Genomic DNA, 19,584 nt, shown 5'->3' with positions numbered 1-19,584 from the left:
GCGAGGAACCATGTAAACGGACAAATCCAGGATGAATTTCACTGTAACTTTGTTTAAAAGATGACTTTCTGTCTTTCTGTAATCAAATAAGATCCAGACTCAATCAAGTGTTAATGTGATCGGATTCAACACACACGAAGTTGCTGCAAATAGGAATAAAATATAAACTGGAAATTAATATGTAGATCAGACAGTATAAGAAGCTATTTTTTTTAATGTTGGTGGTTTCTCTGCAACACAAGACACAGTATGAAGTAAACATTAGGCTATTTGAAATAAAAAGTTTATAATACAACACATACAAGTCTTTTTTTGACATTATAGGTGTGTGTGTGTGTGTGTGCCTTTGTTATTATTAGTTACAGTGGTGATATGAAAACTATAAATCTATATCAGACGTGTTATAATAACCCAGAATCTTGTAGCTAGTGTCTTAAATAACAGCAAGAAGAGTTTAAATAATAAGAAAAATACTTTATCAACTCAAAATGTGTGTGTGTTTAAAAAAAAAATCCTTATTAAATAATCAATACCTGACTGCTGCTTCCTCTGTGTGGACTGAACTTCCTGACTGGAGAAATTAAACGTTCATCTCGTGTCATCTTTGATGTGAACTTATAAAAAAAACTTCTAATTATCTCCATCACAATCTTTTCTTTGATTAGATGTGTTAACAGCAGCTCGTCAGGTCTCATGAGGACCCCCCCCCCCCCCCGGACCATCAGAATCTATCAATCACTGATCGATTTAAGGCCACGCGCCCCTCTGCCAAAAATCAATCCGCATTTCCGCGAGGCTGTGTGAGGAGGCCTCGTCGTGGTGCGCGCGGGGTTAAGTATGATTGGATAGTCCCCGGTGGTGGTAGTGGGGGGGGGGGTCTACAGGGTTTTCATTCGCAATTAACCACAAATTGCATCTCGACTCATCCTCGCGGATCGACGGATAATTAAGCTCCGACTGGCGCGCGCGCGTCTCCATTCTGGACACATATGTCTTTTTTTCTCTTTCTGGGGGGGGGGGGGGGGGGTTTCATGGTGGGTGTGTGTGTGTGTGTGAGGGAAATCACAGCGGAAGGTTGAGCAGGATGTCGATACCGGTGATAAGCATCATGGGAGGAGGGCTCCTGTTGTCCTCCTGGGTCAAGGAAGGAAGGAAGGAAGGAAGGAAGGAAGGAAAGAAAGAAAGAAGGAAGGAAGGATAAAGGAGGGGGAGGGGGAGGAAAGAGGAAGGGGAAAAGGAAGGAAAGACAGAAGGAGGGAGGATTGGGTCAATTGGGTCGAAAAGGAAGGAAGAAGAAATGAGGACAAAGGGAAGGAAGGAAAAAAGGAAAAAGGATTGTGGAAAGAAGGAAGGGAGAAAGGAAGAAAAGAAGGAAGGATACAAAGTGCAGATCCTCAGGAAAAAAAACGCAGAAAAAAACAGGTGGCAGTAAGTTTGAGTTGGTCAGATGTGAAGAGGAAAACCTTGCACAGCTGCTGAGCTTCACTTCCAGTCCGAACTGGCCATGAAATACACCCCCAACCTACCCCACCCCTCTCATCCATCCACCCCATCCCACCTGCCCCTGCTTCAAATCTGCTGGCGAGGATGAAAAGAAAAGAGTGTGAGATGAAGGGACAGGAAATCATATCAAGGTATTTGAAGTTTAGGTGCGCTAAGTCATTAGGAGAGGTTTTTTTTTTTTCTTTTTTTTTTTTATCAAATAAGCAGGAACTGGCCGGCGAACGCCAAGCTAAGCAGTCTGCATTGAAAATGGCACAGTTAAGTAGATCTGCTGTGGTCCATTCATTGTCAGGGGAAGGGGGAGTGTCTGCGGCCGAGGGCTTGAGACATAAATTTTTGAAGTCAGGGTTTTCATTGTGCCTTTGCAAATTGGAACTTCGCTGCAAGTGCAGTTCTACCGATTTAAGCACAAAATGGACATCAGCAAGGTGGAGGATCGACGGTGGGGCTTTTAGAGCCGGGGGGCTCGCTAGCCGGCGCCAGACCAAAAGGACACCGGCTCCACGAGGTGGCTCAGGGTTATCTGAGGCCTGGGAGGGGCTTTTTTTTTTTTTTTTTTTTTTTGTAACTGCCGTTAAGACGCTGTGGAGGAATCAGCTTTAATTGTGCAGGGATGTATCACACATACACACACACACATACACACACACTCTCCTACTTTAGAAACCAGGAGTTTCACCACACGCTTCTTGTAGAGAAATCATGTTTGTGGGATGAAAGGTGTTCGGTCTCAAAGAGGCGGGAGACGTGACAAACACGACGGACAAGGCCGAGCGAGAGAAACCACAAACTGAAACTTCCAAAAGGCCGAGCGCGGACGTCTGCGCTTTTTAGCCGCCCAAGAACTTTTTGGTGCATTCACCAAAGTAAAAACTAAAATCTGAGAGACAGAGACAGAGACTTTTAAAGATGAAGCTGGAGACAAAGTTAAAGCCCCAGTATGTAACTTATTTGGCTTTATATTAGCAAAAAAATCTAATATGTCTTTCATAAATACGTATTTTACTGAAGTGGAATCACACCTGCATACAAATGAAAGCTTTCTCGTACCTTAGAATGAGTTGTTACAAGTCGTTACAAATACATAAGTGGGCGACGCACCGAACCGAGGCGGCCATGTTGCATCGCCATTTTTTTACGTTCAGTGGCAGCGTGACCGTAGGTAACCACGGAAACTCAGCGGAGCTGTCGGCTCGGCCTGTTAAAACTGTCACCACTGTGTAGTGTGAGGAAGGACGGAGGCACTGATGTTGCATTCAGGTGCAGTCAGGCAGACGGCCGTCGGCAAACCAACCGGATGTCATTTTACTCCGCGAGAGAAAGACGGTAAAAAAATAAAAAAAAAAAATGTGGTCAGGTAAAAACAATACGACATCACCATGACAACATATTGTCACGCCTGTATTGTTTTGCCTCGTGCTGGCGGACCACTTGTTTACATAGACGCTTGTTTATCCTGTTACATGCAGCGTCTGTTGTCTGTCTGACGTCTGCCCGATTTCACATGAATGCAACATCAAGAATACGTTCAGATATGCAACCGCAACGCTAGATGGGGGGAATTCCTACACATTATACCTTTAAAGACCGAAGCACACGACACCTGAGCAGATAGTGGAACGACGAGCGAACACAGATGTGGGTGAAACATCGGCTCTGACCACTAGCTGGATCAGGGAAACTATAAACACAAACTTTGCAGGAACGTGAATCCTCATGTGTTCATACATCGAAGCAGAAGAAGAAGAGATTGTCCCGTTTGATGAATTCAGCATTCGATGAGAACGACATCGAGGAAACATCAGAATCAGACGAGGTGATGGACGAAGAAAGAGATGAATGTGTTGGAAGAGAGGAAGTCGGCAGGAGGAGACTGACAGACCATCGCCTTCAGCTCACCTGCTTCGGTCGTTCTGTGGCGTTAAAGGTCACGATGCGTTCGGTTCAGTTCTGGTTCAATATCGGTTTAACTCGTCTCTGGATTGAGATGAAACAAAAGGAAGCAAAATGGAGGAAAAGACGACAAACTCATTCTTCTACTTCTGTCAGTTCGTCCATCATCGTGTGTCACCTTAAAAAGAAAAAGGTTTTAAACAAAACTCTACAATGGCATATACAGATCTGCCATCTGTATATATGCATAAAGGTGTATCTTTATCTGGAGGCAAATAAAAGCAAACCTGAGATGTTGGGGATGGAGGGAAGGGGAGCAGAAACCAGGACAGGGAGAGCAGTCGGTCAAAGTTGAAGCTTTAACTGGGTCAATAAACGGTGATGGATGTTTGCAGACGACACGTCAGGTCATAATTCTTACCTGGAGGTTTGTTTACAACCCGTCTCATCGTGTCTCTGCAGCCATCAGACGTCGTGTTGCTCTTTTCAGATCTCAGATGTAAGATGTTACGATTTAAACCAACTGCGGATGTGAAAATTAAAAGTTTGTTAGAATCATCGGTGCAGGAGTGAAGGGGTCGACTCCCAGGTCGTTAGAAGAGGTTTTTGGAGGAAAGTTGATTCAGGATGAGCGACTGGTTTCAGATACAGACGTGGTATTTCACACAGACCATGTCTATAACTACATTTTTTTGTTTTCAAACATCTCTTCTGCTTCGTTTCCTCCTCCCGTCCATCGACTCTGCCGATTTTGAGTAGCGAAAACAGAGACTTTTGGAAACTGCCAACTGCGATTTCGTTTGAAAACTCTGGCGTTGTCGTCTGGGCGACCGAAAACTGAGACGATCCCAAGAAGATATTTTTCCTGTTTTATTTTTAATCTGTTATATAGATGTATATGTATATAACACAGATAACAGCATGATATACCTTCATAAATAATGGAGGTTGTTCATTTTGACCTCGTCATATTAAAAGTAGCTCACTATGCCCTGTACTAGACTCTCTGGAGGCCCCAGGCAGGAGGCACGTTGAATCCAAAACCAAAACCCCAAAACCAGTGATGATTCAAACTATGCACAATGTTCACACACAACCATTGGCAACACCATGTTGTTCTTGATACGGACCGATGTCAGCCGTCACAGCCAGATCTGTTGCAACACCTCTGCTCATCTGCATCGACTTCAAGAGGTGGAAACAAGGTGGTAAGTACATTTTTGGTTTTGTAGCTGTTGATCAGTTCAATTCTGCATTCTAACTCTGGAGTTCTTTGCTGTTTTGCAACATCTGCTGCAGAAAAGACACAATCTACTTCCTGTTTACTCCCACATCCCCAATGTACAGGACTGCTCAGGTATCAGGTGTGTTAGTCTGGACCAAGTTCAGCTAAAACACTGTTTTAAAATGACACTAAATGTATTTATAAGTGGACCTTTTAAACTTCATGTGTTCCTTGATGTGCAACGTGTCTTTCATGTGTCATCTGTCCCCGGTCAGAGTCAGTGAAGTCCATGTATCACACTCTCTGTTTAGATGAGCACAGTGTTTGAGGAGATAAATCTTCCACCGAGGAAGAAAAACTCAACAGGAGGAAAAAAAACAAACGAGGATTTTGAACCTGATCCTCACACACAAACCGGCTCTCATCAAATCCCTCTAACTCACACACACTGGGAGCCAAACACACACACACACACGATGAAGAATCACAGTTGACCTTTCCTTTTGTCTACGCGAGCCTCGGCGGACAGATGATTCCTCCTCCTCCTCCTCCTCCTCCGTCTTCTTCTTCTCTCCGTCTCATGCGCTTTTACTAAAAATTGAAATATTGATCTTAATTAGAGTTTGCCGAGCTCAGCAGCTCGCGTTGAGGGTTTTAGACAAGAGGCAGCAGACATCTGTCTAAGGCACTTATGTCTTCAGCGCAGGCAGGAGAGGAGCTACGTGGGTGAGGAGGAGGAGGAGGAAGGAGAGGGAGAGAGGGATGGAGGGAGGGAGGGAAAAAAACGTGCGGTGAGAAGAGAAGAGTGATGGCTCCCTGTCTCCTGCCTTCTCTGAGAAACATGTCGAGCTCTCCATCTCCGCTCGCTGCTGTCAATACATCTGAGAGAGAATGGAGTTGAACGCACACACAGACACACACACACACCCTGACAAGATGTTTTCAGCAGAGTTTAAGTGGCAGCCTCAGCGACAGTCTCTTGGTGAAGGTTTCTAACTTGCTGGTTGACCATCATCGGCCGACTGGTCTGTGTTGTGTTCGAGGTCTGGTTAAAAAAAAAAAAAAAGATGCTGAGAAAGATGAAAACACTGAAGCATTGGTGCAACCTGCAGGATCAGCAGCTGTTAGCCTAAAGTAGCTTAGCACAGAGAAGCCACACCTCTGAAGCTCATCAATCAACTCATCAACTAAAATATAGGATTTATTTTCTGTGTTGGAACTAGTTGGTGACAAAACTGTGTGTGTGCAGATATACACTGGTGTGTGTACTTGTACAGCTATACATGTGAGGACCAGTTTGAGTTTTAAACCATCAGAGTGAGGACATTTTGGTTGGTTCTCACTTTCTCAAACCCCTTCCAAGGGCTGTTTGAGGGTTAAGACTTTATAATAACTAGGTTATTATAATTAGGTTTAAGTTAGGTTAAAAGTAATGGTTAAGGTTAGGCATTTGTTTTGCATGGTTAAGGTTAGGGTAAGTGGCTAGGGAAAACATTATGTCAATGAGTGTCCTCACAAAGATACACGTGTGTGTGTGTGTGTGTGTGTTGTGACATCTCGGCTGATGTTGTGTTGCTCCTCAGAGTTTCATACGGGTTGTTTGTCACCATGGCGACACCTCTGTTAACCTGTATGTATGTTAGTATTTGCTCAGTGCTCACAAACAAACAGTGTAAAATAATAATTAATAAAAGTTTAATTGGTGGAGGCCTGAACTCTGCATTTCCCAGAATCATCTCTGTCACCATTTTGATCACAGACAGAGAGAAATAAAGGACAGGAAACGATGTATCAAAATAAAACTAGATTAAATAATTATCTAAGTATTAATCTACTAAACAGTCATACCTACTGTCTCAAGTCCTGTCTGTATTTTCCAGTTTTTTCTCATCTTCCATTTTTACTTTTTTGTTTAAATCAGCTCAGAGTGAAATTTGTGTTGAGTGTGAAAATAGTGGAGGTCAAATCTGTTCTAATGTTTTCTAATCTAACTTTAACACCAGCAAACATGACGATGGGGGAAAAAAACCTGAAACCATCATGAGAGTAGGAGCCCACAGGGTCTCACCAGATGATCTGTTGGTTCAGTGTCAGCGTCCAGCAGAGGTTCAGCTCCGTCACAGAACAGATCCCGGTTCCCGTCCAAGTGTTGAAATCACCAAGAGGCTCAGAAATTATTCAATTTCCCAAATCCATGTGAAACATTACAGTGAAGGTGAAGTTTTTAGCTTGTTAACACGTACATTTGGTGTTAAAGGGATAGTTCAACATTTTGGCAAATTGGCCCATTGCCATAATTCCTATAGTCATAGCAGTAGGTTCGTTACCTTTAATTGTCGGTGCAAGCTATTTTTAGAACGGCGGAGCAGAGCCGCGAGCTGCTCAGAGCTACGCTACGGAGGCTCATGGGATTTCTTGGTTTCCCTCATCAAACTCATTAAATACACAATCCAACAACTCCAAAATGCTTTGGTGGCCTCCGTAGCGTAGCTCTGAGCAACTCACGGCTCTGCTCCCCCGTTCCAAAAATAGCTTGCACCGACAATTAAAGGTAATGAAACCTACTGCTATGACTATAGCGATTATGGCAATGGGCCAATTTGCTAAAATGTTGAACTATCCCTTTAATTATGGTGTTTATAATGTGACATTGTGTCATTTACTTGTTTATCTTTGCAGTCGGTTTCTTGTTTTGACAATATATTAGGCTAATGTAAAAATGTGTTTAATTTTGGAGTGTTGTGTGTTTAAGGTGGAGATGAGATTTTAGGGATGTAATCAGTGTCAAAAGAAGAATTTTAATCTAATCTCTCACAGATGAAAAGTGTGTGTGTGTGAGATTTAAGACTAGGGTTATTTTAATGATTTACTTCTGCATGCGCGCATGCGCACACACACACACACACACACACACACACACACACACACACACACACACACACACACACACACACACACACACACACACACACACACACACACACACACACACACACACACACACACACACACACACACACACACACACACACACACACACACACACACACACACACACACAGCGTGATGAGGATGAAGTCACCGTGTGCTCATGTGTCTTTAAAGTGAGGGGCACTGCTGCTTCTGTCACCACCTTCCTGATGAAAACTCTCGCAAACACGCTCGGGTCATATGACGACATCGCCGTTCCAAGACTGACACACACACACACAGACACATAGGCACGCACGCACACACACACACACACACACACACACACACACACACACACAGAGACACACACACAGACAGGCGAGAAAATCTCCCACAGCACTGACTCCACTTGTCGAACAGAGTGTGAAACGACACACAGTAAGAGTTCATCTTTTTATTTGTACTTCTTAAAACTTTTTACAAAACCTGAAGAGAGAAACGTGTAAACATCCAAACTGATGTGTAAACCTGACTTTGTGTGTGTGTGTGTGTGTGTGTGTGTGTGTGTGTGTGTGTGTGCCTGTTCAGGCCCTGAGTTGATAGATTACAGAGGTGTAGTAGGACACAGAGAGAAAAGACCAGCCAGGACAAACCTGAGGCTCAGAAATCATTTCATAAGTGTCGTTCACCTCGGCGGCTGCAGGTCCGTCAGGTCGTCTCACAGCCGCGGTTTGATCTGTAGCTTCTTCTCTAGAGGGGGGTAGAGGGGGGGCAGAAACAACAAGAAAAGAGGATGAAAAGAGGGTGTGTGCGTGTGCGTGTGTTTGTGTTTCCTGGTGCGCGACCGACTCTGATCTGCTGCGTGTTGTTGGATCCTGCTGAAACGCTGACTGATGACATCGCAGCTGATGAGTAAATGAGGAAGAGAGCAGGACAACAGGGATGGATGAAGGTGTGTGTGTGTGTGTGTGTGTGTGTGTGTGTGTGTGTGTGTGTGAGTTTGCAGTGTGGCAGTGATACATTGCATCAGAGCTAATTTATGCAAAGTGAAGAGGAGCTCGTTTGGCTGAGTTCCACCTTTAATGAGGCTCCGGGCGGCGCGGTGTGTTAGCGAGAGAGACCACAGCGTCATTAGTAATACTTAAGAGCACAAAGCAACTGGACAGAGGCGGAGCACAGACCAGGATCCTGTGTGTGTCTGTGTGTGTCTGTGTGTGTGTATGTGTGTACATGCGTGTGTGTTTAGACACACATGGAGGAGCTGGACTGTCCCACTGAGTGACATACTCATCAGAGTGGACACAAGAGTGTAGATCCTCCACCGGCTGCTCAGATGAGTCGTCATCTAAAGTAACACAACTCTTTCTGGACGTGTGTGTGTGTGTCATACAAACACACAAAGGGATTGTTGTTGGGGTTGTGTGGAACAGTCAAATATCTATTTAAATATTTGCTTCATGTTGTTGAATATTTTAACATTCAAACAGCTCTTTCCGTCGGTGCTACATTTTTTCTCAGACGATGAACGACTGTACGCCGACGCACACGTGTGAGACACCGACTACGTTCGACAACCTCACACAAATGACCTGAGCTGACCTTTAAATGTAGAGACAAAAACACACAAGTAGAGCTGCTGCACAAATTGATCGCAATCTTATCAAAAGCACAACATGGGGATACAATGTTTTCTCTTTTTCTTTCTCTTTCTTTTTGGAAGTCAAATCTTTTTTGTACATTTTGCCTCTTGTTTTGTTTTGTTTTGCTTGTTTGTTTGTTAGACTTTCTCTGTTTTATATACTGTCAGGTGTTCGTCTGTTATATCTCTGATTTGTTCTTGTGTCCTTTTTTTGTCTCTCTAAAATGAAATGAAAAATTCAATTAAAAAAAATTGATCAAAAAAAAAAACCCCAACATGGCCCAAATGCAACATCCAAATCGTAGGAGCTGCGATAAGGCTGCAAATGTGTCACAACATTGTTGCGCATTGTGTTGCTACGGAGACGCCCTGGTCAACAAATCATATTCAATGGGAGATGTTTGACTGAACAGACATCACATCATCAAATTTATATTTTTAAATACTGTTTTATTGCTGTTTTTAATTGAATTTCACTCTGACTTTGCTCTATTTTATGATTTTTAAAGTGTAAAGTGTCTTTGAGCATCTGTAAAAGCGCTTACAAATAAAATGTATTATTATTATTAAAGTTTAAAAGAGAACAGCAAAAATGAGCATTCACACTGAAATCGCAATATGTTGTTTTTTGGGCTTATTGTGCAAAGACTTCTTTAGATTAAAAATCGACTGTAAATCTCCTGCAAACAACTATTCATCAGGTAAAAACACAAATAAATAAAGGTATTTTATAAACTTTAAATCATTTATATTGAATTTCCCAATGAAACGAAGGAAGCAGTGAAAGTAAAATGTAAAATGAGATGAAAACGAGACAGAAATTCTTGGGTAATGTGTTACAGGATGAGACGAGCTGAACACAGGTGTTAGAGCCGGTCAAATGTTGAGCGGCAGTGGAAGCCAGCATGCTTGTGTAGAAGTGTAAAAGTGTGTAAGTGTAAGTGTGTATGTGTGTGTGTGTGTGTGTGTCCAGCAGGCAGGGGCAGGTGGATGGTGGAGCCTGGTGGCAGTGGGAGGAGGAGGGGGGAGGAATGAGAGGGATCGGGGGAGGCAGCCTCACTCCTAATCCTCTATCTGTCAAGTCTGTCAACAGAGAGCTCAGCTGTGCGTCTGTCCGGCCCAAAACCTAAATATTATTACCTCTGTGCTCTGAGCATTATTACTCCTCCCCTGAGCATCATCACACCCCCCCTCTCCCCCTCCACTCCAACTCCCCCGGCTCTGATCATCATTATCTGTCCGCAGCTCTTACACCCCCACCCCACCCCACCCACCCACTGAATTCCCATGAACGGAGCAAAGATCGTGTGCAGCTCCAGCTCCGGGCGGTGGAAGCCGACACTCTGGACTCAGTCTGGTCGGAGTTCTGTGGATCTGTGACGCTGTAAATCAGCGGCTTCTAATCGCTCAATGAAACAGTCGTAAAACACTCCGGTGAGATCAGTCATGTGGAGCTTAAAACATGTGTGAACAGGCCGTATGTATCCCTCCGCCATTCAAATAGCTTGTAGTTTAATCCATGTTTATCCAGAGTTATACTGTATATATATAAAAAAAAAAAAGTGTAAAATTTTGTCATAATTGAGGATAACCTTTGCTGACAAAGTTTAACCTGATCATCCTCATCATCCAAATGCAAAATTTTGAAGGGATTCCCCCGAGGACTTGTAGTAATATTGCAACCACGAGGCCTAAATCACATTTTGTGAGGTCAGCAGCACTGTCCTTGACCTTTGACCTTTGTCCACTAAAGTCTAAACAGTTAATCTGAGGATGTTTCATGAAAGGGATGGTTTAACATTGTGGCAAATTGGCCTATTGCCATAATCCCTATAGTGTTAGAAGTATGTTTGTTACATTTAATTGTCGGTGCAAGCTATTTTTAGATCAGTGGAGCAGAGCCGCGAGCTGCTCATGAAACGGTACTTTCACCTTTCCCTCAAAACTCATCAAATGCAGAATCCAACAACTCCAAAATGCTCTTGTGAAGAAGTTGTGACCTGCACATTCAGCACACTATGAAATAATAACGTATATATGAAGCAAATACTCTGAACTACTTAGCTGTTTATGAAATCACTCCGCCCAGCAGCTGTGTCTGTCATGTGGTTCAGGCTACGCATTTGCATCGAAAACAACTCCGTCTTGTAATGTTACATTATTATCTCATAGCGTGGTGAATGTGCAGGTCACAACTTGTCCACGAGAGCGTTTTGGAGTTGTTGGATTGTGTATTTGATGAGTTTGATGTGGGAAAGGCGAAAGTACCATGCACCTCCATTGCGTTAGCTGAGCAGCTCACGTCTCTGCCCCGCCAATCTAAAAACATCTTGCATCGACAAGGTAATGAATCTACTCCTAAGACTATAGGGATTATGGCAATAGGCGAATTTGCCAAAATGTTGAACTATTCCTTTGAGGGGTTACTGACATATAGTGTCCATGAGATTGGGACCTACAGAAGGACACACTGAAGACAACATGTCTGCAGCTCTGAGACGTTGATGTTGTTTCAACCTGAACATTTGTTACAATCTGCAAACCACCAAACCAAACACACGCCTCCTGGACGCCGTGGCTCAGCTTGGTTTTCACACCGTCTTGTCACACAGAGGTGTTTTGTGTAACACTGCCTGGCTCGTGTTGCGTTGTTGCTGTTACCTTTAACCTGCGAGGCCTCGGCCAGCTGTGTGTCCGGAGCGTCCGCCTCCTCTGGGGAGCTGGAGAGGGAGATGTAGGACGGCAGCGCCAGAGGACCGGCGCCGGGCGTCCCCTCCGCTGCCTGAGTGCCGTCCGGCATCACCACAGACAGCCGGGGTCTGTGGGAGAGCGTGGACACGATCAGACGGGATCAAACGCAACGTGGTTTTTGAATCAGCGATGATGCGTCGCTCACCTCCTGCTGGGCTCCTTGGTTCTACTTCTCTTGGCCGGTGCGGACGAGGACGCGTTGTTGCTTCGTTTGGCTGGTTGTCGGTGCTGCAGTTTACAGCGAGCTCCTCGGGGACAGGCGCCGGTCTTAGAGAAGTCTGGACACACCAGAGTGTGTTTCTTCTTGCACTGGTGAGTAGATACACAGATCATACATGAAGAAAGTCACAGCTGTTCATACACATACAGACAACCTGATATGAGTGGATTTGATACAGACAAAAATATAAGACTAAACTCTAAACTAAAACTCTCATTCATGATGAATTGGGCAGTTTTATTTTGTGGGAAGGCCATAGTGTGATCGGTTGTTTCTGTACAAAATAAAAACAGTACTAAAAAGTGGAAACTGTTGGACAAAAACTTATTATGCATGTATAGCACCTCTGACATTATGTGACATGACAGACAAAGCTGCTAAATGCAAACCAGAGCTGTGCTTGTTGCTTCTTTTTTGTTGCTTGTGTTCTTGTTCTCCTTGTCAGACTGTACATATGTACATACGTTAAGTTTTGGATTTTATCCCCTATGTTTTGCCACTGACTGTTTTAATTATTTAAAGTTTAAAGTTTATTATATATGTAAAAGCCCAATGAGGGATAAGAGTGATGAGTTAGCATCAGCTATTAACTCTCTGTGCAAAACAATAGTTTCACACCTTGTTTTGAAACTATGTTAAATTGCATTGTCCCTCTCAGATACATTAACATGCTTGTATCTAATTTGGTTTCAATAATGCAAATTGCACCTTGACATCATTTCTATTTGATGTGAATAAAAACATCAAACGTTAAATCTACTTATAAGCTGCCTTTTAATTTCCCCACTCCTCTGATTCACAGAAACAGTTTAATGTCGTTCTGCTCCTTCACATTTACAGACCCCGTCCCCCGACCCGTCCCGATCTCCTGTTCACGGACGGACAGTCGGACACACACGGTCAGCAACATTTTACAGGACCGGGAACAAGCAATGAAGAAAAACAGTGTCGCTCATATCCAGAGATGATGAGGCCTCTTTAAATTTAACACTGGTTCACGAACACCTGGAGGGAATCCAGGAAATCTGACCGGGTCACCCAACATGACTGGACTTGAAGCTGAAGAAAAGCACATGTTGGTTTTACTTTTCTTTTGTTGTTCTCAGTTTATTCAAAGTTTTCCTGATCATTAACTCTGTCCACTCACTCCGGCTCCTTATAAAGGGACGTCCAGCTTCTCCTTTAATGTGCAAGTTGAGCATGTGCGTCATTCTGAGCAGCATTGTGCATGAGCGCGCGAGCTTTCACATGCATGTTTGCAAGCGAGTGTGTATGACAGTGTAATACGGGTGTAAATTGGTAGCTTCATTCTCCACGCGATTCGATCCCTCCCACCTGTCAGAAAAGCTAATTATATTCACTCTGGGGTGCAGGCTGCAAGGAGCGTGTGTCTGTGTGTGTCAGTCTGTGTGTGTTTCAGTGTGTGTGTGCAGGGGTGAGGAGTGCAGGACTGGGAAGCAGCATTGGTCCTGAAATAGAGCGTGCAGTGGGGGGACGGGTGTGTGTGTGTGTGTGTGTGTGTGTGTGTGAAGGATCTTGAGATCAATTTTCCAGGAACGCTGTGGACTCTTGGTCAACTCTCCCCGGAGCCCAGCAGCCCTGACTTGCTGCCATCAGAGCCCCCCCACTCCCCCCTCCCACCTCCGACCCCCCCACTCACACCCATGTCCGTGCGCCCGCGGGTGCCAGGGCAGCCCCTGGATCAGCTCGGCTGTCAAATGTTTCTCCGGATCATCTTATAGGGGCTGCGGTTTTGACACACATTTCGATCAACAAATCAGACCTGCCACCGGTGTCACTGATGTCTGTGGAGGGGTTTTAAATTCGGTGTCTGACATCACCGCTGACCCCCCCCTGTCCCCCCTCCCAGCATCGTCAGGCCTGATAACGTGATTTTCATGGCCGCGACTTTAGGGTGAAGATCGGTCAAAGATTCACGGAGTAGCATTAGTTGCACAAACTGGTAGATGAAAAATGATCAAATATTTCTTCTCTGAGCTGTGACGCCTTAAAGCTGCAACATCCCAGTCTGAGTTGGAGATCTATCGTTATGATGTATCGTTATCGACCATCACTTCCTGTTCACACATTGAGAACAAAGCATTAAAAAACTAGAACTAAACTAAAACTACAGTCTGAGGCCAAAAGGAGAAAGAGTTTCTTCCTAAAAGGAAGTTTTTCTCTTTGCTACTGTTGCCAGGTCCTGACCATGTTGACAAATGTTGGGTCTCTGTAATTAATGTGTAACTTTGTGCATCAACCACATGGAACTTTCTGCACAAGTCTCTTGAGTCAAAGATCTATATGGGTTCAATAAACAAATACAATGAAAAGCTACAGGAGTACAGTCTGGACCTGCTCTTTAAAAGGTGTTATATTATGTTTTTGAACGATTTGTTAATAGATTCATTAGATTTGGTCTGTTATGATTCCTGAAGCTGCATAGTGAAGTCGGTGATGATCACCACAGTCCTCTCCTTATTTTTCCATTTAATTTAACAATTCTCTGGAGCATCAAATTGACTGTTAACTATTTACAGGTAAACTGAACACTTACACATTCATTTTTTTCCAGGTATTTGAAATTAACTATTGGCCCTTTGTTTCCTAACCACCACACAGTCCATTGTGTTAAATAAATACACTTTTACAGGAAATGGCATGTGCAGCACACAGTTACTGCCCTTTATCTTATATATATTTCTATATTTGCTAAATGCATACAGTATAACCCACTGCTGCATATCAATATTGACAGGTGACTCTGCACATCTGAATACAAGATTATATTATTAAATATATCTGTGGATGTTGACTTGATGTACAGTCAGCTCTGACATAAGTCTGGAGTTCTCATCTCCAGACGAGTGTGACGGGACGACGAGCGCTAAAAGCCGAAGCACTTTCCCGGCGTGAGAAACAAGAGTGTCCGAGAAATTGACTGTAAAAGCTGCATCCACTCACCACAGCCCCATACATCCTCATTTTCATAAAAAGAGAGAGACGCAGAGAGAGAGAGAGAGAGAGAGAGAGAGAGAGAGAGAGAGAGAGAGAGAGAGAGAGAGAGAGAGAGAGAGAGAGAGAGAGGAAATGGGAGGAAAAAAAAAAGCTAAAGTGGACAGAACATCTTTATCCCACACCAAGTTAACAATTTTCCACTTGATTTAAGGAACGCTGGGACGTCTCTGGGGCCTATTAGAGAGCTCCTCTGCACGGCCAAAACCAGGAGGAGTCAGCACATTTACCAAGAGACTGAGAGAGGGAGCAGAAAAAAAAAATGCAGGGAGGGTGGGAGTTGGAAAAGACAGTAAAAAAAAAAAAAGGGACATCACATGCATTAAGTCGACACTGGTGTGGAGCAACTGAGCAGAAACAGGTTTTAGACTTTATTATAGGTAGATAGAGATCAGATCAAATATCAACTCTACATTAAAAAAAAAAAGCTTCCTAATTGATTTCAACACAGCGGCTGCAGAGAGCTGTGGTGGAAGAGAAAAGCGAGCGGCCGTTCTCAACGCAACACGATGCACCGCCGTCCGGAGAATTGAAATTCAATCAGTTATGTGCAAGTTAACACTCCTGGTAGTTTACTGGTACGTTACATAACCACAGCGCAGTGTTTATATGATAAACGCTCAGACTTGAAGATGCATGACTCACACTGGACTTGACGGACCATATAACGTAGCAGCACCAACACAGGCCTGCTGTATTTATGGATTAAGGACTCTTCTGGTCAGAGACAGAAAACTGCAGGACGTCAGTGTTCAGACAGAGAGTCCAGTATATTTCAGATACACAGTCGAAGCTTTAACCGGAGCCCGACTTCATCACCAATGTTTGCCTGCGTGAGTGTGCACTACTCTGATCTTTTTCCCTCAGGCTGTGTGGCAAAAAACTCAGCTTCATCGATCTTTGACCTCAGATCTGCTGAACCTCCATGCGGTGCACTCAGTGAGGTCGTGTCACAGACGGAGGAATAACATGAGGAGATTTTACACTAGACAAGAAATACTATAGACTGTAGCTGTTCAGTAAGCTGCTGTTCTGCGTAGCTCTTCACTCTGTGCACCTGTGTCACCTACGGTGGCCCAGAGAGCTCACTCTACTCTACTGCAGATTAAAGGAACGGACTTCTCGTATGCACAACACTGTCGCCACACAAGCGTTTATGTAAACGATGATTAACCAGGGTGCAGGAGGAGTTGAGTTGTAGTTTAGTTCAGTACTTTATTTGTCAGAATCTCTTCTGAAATTTTTCTTGCGTCCAAAGACACTTGTTTCTCATAACAACAAACATATAACACCAAACAAACATCAGACAAAATGTCACATCAGTACTTTCAAATTAGCCACCTCCACTTTCTCTTTCTTTTTCTCTTTATTTAATTATCCATATCTGTTGAATAATATTTACCTTTCAATATCATAACTTTTATTTATTTATTTATTTATGTACTTATTTTATTTCCTCAGATTGGGATGCACTGGATGTTGTAGGGTGGGGGGATGGAGTGGGTTGGTGGGTGGGGGTTGTATTTGTATGTGTGCTGTAAAAAATCAAAAAGTATTATCTTTTTGTATGACTGTCTTTCTGTACTTTGTTCTCAATAAAAAGATTGTTGAAAATGTCACATCAGACAAAAACATTAGAAAAATATAACAAAATAAGCAACGTGCTAAATAGCATAGAAGTGGCTGCAGTGCCGACACTAACAGCTATTCAGAGCCCTAACAAACCCAACTGATTCAACATTTTAACAGACTGAGGAATAAAAGAGTTCCTCAGTCTATTTAATCTAGCTATAGGGACTTGATCTCTCCTGTTGGACGGCAGCAACTGGTATTCTTCAAATAAAACATGTGTGGGGTTGGACAGAAACTTCTATCACCAAAGTTAGTCATCCTCACCCTCTCACACCGTATTTCTCCAGTAGATTCAAATCTACGCCCCCATGGTGTATTTCTTATCTTCCACTGTAGTAGCCTTCTCTTCCTCCACTTCCTGCGCTACCATTGAACTAAGAATAGTTTAAATAACAAAAAGGAATTTAGCAAGACTTCCCGGGAGAAACGATAGGAAATACCTATAGCATTAGCATTCGTTCTTATTCAAGTGACCCGGCAGCAGTATTCATGATAGTGTTTGTGCTAATTTGTCTAGTATGTGCAGCTCTAAAAAGTGTTGAGCAGCTACAATCTTTGAGCAGATGATTAGCAGTCTCCCCAGTCGAGCTTTAAGTTGCACTGAGACAACTATACCATGCTATCCAGATCGTCACACTTTCCACTGTTCATCCTGAAGCATTGAAAGTGTTTTTCTCCATCGATACTTTGCATGTCCCTCACCAGCATGATGAATTCCCCCCTTCCTCATCGCTTTTATCACCTTCTCTGTTTCTTTTTCCTGCGTAGCCATGAGGAAGAAAGTGTAAACAGCGCGAAAGGATTGTGGGAAACATTGGAAAATCGCTCCACTCTCAGTACGCACGACTCTGTGGGGGGTCTTTAAACACATGCAAATCCTCAAAACACAAGGGTACTGAGCTCTCAGGGCCACCGTAGTCTCTCCTCACATGTTCTGTTTAAAGCTGCACCTGAACACAGTTAAGTTTAGCACAGGCAGCGGCAAACTGTCCAGCCAACATGAGCCGTGTGTGTTTTACACCTGTGTGGCAGGAAGTAACTCAGTGCCGTGTTTGCATCATTTTAATGGTCTCCGGCTCAGAACGTCATGGAAACAAGAAGAAGAAAATCGCATACACGTATATCTCTTTAAAAATGTAATGAGTTCAGTGATGCTTCTTCTCTGCGTTTCTTGTTCTTTTTCATGTGGAAATAAAACAAAAGAGAGAGCAGGGCCGAGGTGAAGATGAGAAGAAGCTGCATTAAAAAGGATCAATTCACTGATTCATTAGACTAAACAGTTGATCAGACAGCTCTCCGCTATACCGACTGGCACAGACGCAGCGCGGCAAACATGCTGAATCGGCCAAAGGGCCATTAACGGAAGTCAGCTACGGAGAAACCCTCCGAAAGCTTCGCTCGGGCCGCAGGCGCTCAGCGATGTCTTGTCACTGATGGAGCGAGTAAACCAGGGAGGAGGAGGAGGAGGAGGAGGAGGAGGAGGAGAGGAACCTGATGCAGGAGCCACATGTGAAGGATTAACAACGACTTTAAACTGATGCTGCGCGCTAAAGAAACAAGAGGAGCAATTAGACCAGAACAGACTCGGGGTGAGACAAAGCCGGGATGAGGCAGGATGGCAGTGAGTCTGAGAGAAGGAGGAGGAAGAGGAGGAGGAGGAGGATGGAGGAGGATGGAGGCGAGGAGCAGACTTAACCCCTGAGCTGCTGGAGTGTCTGCCTGCCTGGCCCATAGTGCCATCCTCAGCAGTTTTCCCATCTATAATTACTGCCTGCTATCCATCATAGAGCCGCCAGAGCCTCACACAGTGCAGCAGCGCTCCATAAACACACACACACACACACACACACATGCACTCAGGCGCAAATACACACACACACGCATGCATACAAACACACACAGGCAAAAAAAAAAATCACAGACCTAAGCACTTCAGCTAATAGAATAAATATTAATATCCCTTTTGTTTTCTATATCCTCATTTCCCCGTGCGCTATTTAAATGAGGTCTGACAGTGTGAAAAAGCATCTGTTTCACACTCGACACTTGAAAACAAGCGGGGAGAGAGGAGGAGAGGAGGAGGAGGGGGGGGGACAAAACAAGGGAGGTAAAGACAGTGGAAGAAGAGGAGGAAGAGGAGGAGGAGAGGGAGTGGTGGGTGTGTCTGAGGTGGAGACATAGGGACAGTGTCTGTGTGGAGGGGGGAGGGGGGATGGTTGGGGAGGTTTGGGGGTGAGGGGGGGTTGAGTGTCATGTGTAGGTGGCTCTCTGTTACCCATCAGGCCCTCAATGTGTCACTCAGCCACTACAGTTATGCCATTATGGACCACCACCCGCTGCAGCTGCTCCTGCCTGTGTGTCACTGTGTACGTGTGTGTGTGCGTGTGTGTGTGTGTGTGTGTGTGTGTGTGTGTGTGTGTGTGTGTGTGTGGTGGGCATTGGTTACCAAACTACTTGTTTACCTAGGCCTCAGTTTAACTTTAGTGGAACTGTACACACAAACACAGACACACACACACGTTGTACAACATAATTCTTCGTTGAGATGAAGACAAACAGGTAGTGATGTGTCGTCGCCACGGAGATAAATTCAAAGAGTATTGAGATCAAAGCAACATGAGCTTCATCTGTCGTGTTAATGACTCCACTCTGTTACAGTGATGCAGGTTAATCCTGATCTGTGGACAAACATCAGCTGATCAGGGTTCACAAATCGCATCTGAATACACTGATGCTTAAATGTCTTTTAACTGAAGACAGAGAGAGTTTGGACATTTTTTGATCCTTTTACGA

General features: G+C 44.0%; 1 protein-coding gene across 1 annotated transcript in view; it reads right to left on the bottom strand.

The window, feature by feature from the left end:
- Positions 1-7,973: 7,973 nt before the first annotated feature.
- Positions 7,974-19,584, bottom strand: part of zc3h3 (zinc finger CCCH-type containing 3) — a 71,145-nt gene continuing 59,534 nt past the window's right edge. The window contains exons 10-12 of the mRNA XM_085775110.1: positions 12,070-12,233; positions 11,835-11,992; positions 7,974-8,284 (exon numbers count right to left, since the gene is read on the bottom strand). Of these exons, the coding sequence (XP_085631236.1) occupies positions 8,253-8,284; positions 11,835-11,992; positions 12,070-12,233 (354 nt within the window). The 3' untranslated portion in view covers positions 7,974-8,252. The remainder of the gene's footprint in view (positions 8,285-11,834; positions 11,993-12,069; positions 12,234-19,584) is intronic.

This window comes from Trachurus japonicus, chromosome 4, assembly GCF_045865225.1.
Source record: "Trachurus japonicus isolate A0001 chromosome 4, Traja_1.0".
NCBI lineage: Eukaryota > Metazoa > Chordata > Actinopteri > Carangiformes > Carangidae > Trachurus > Trachurus japonicus.
This window is presented reverse-complemented; position numbering and strand designations above follow the sequence as displayed.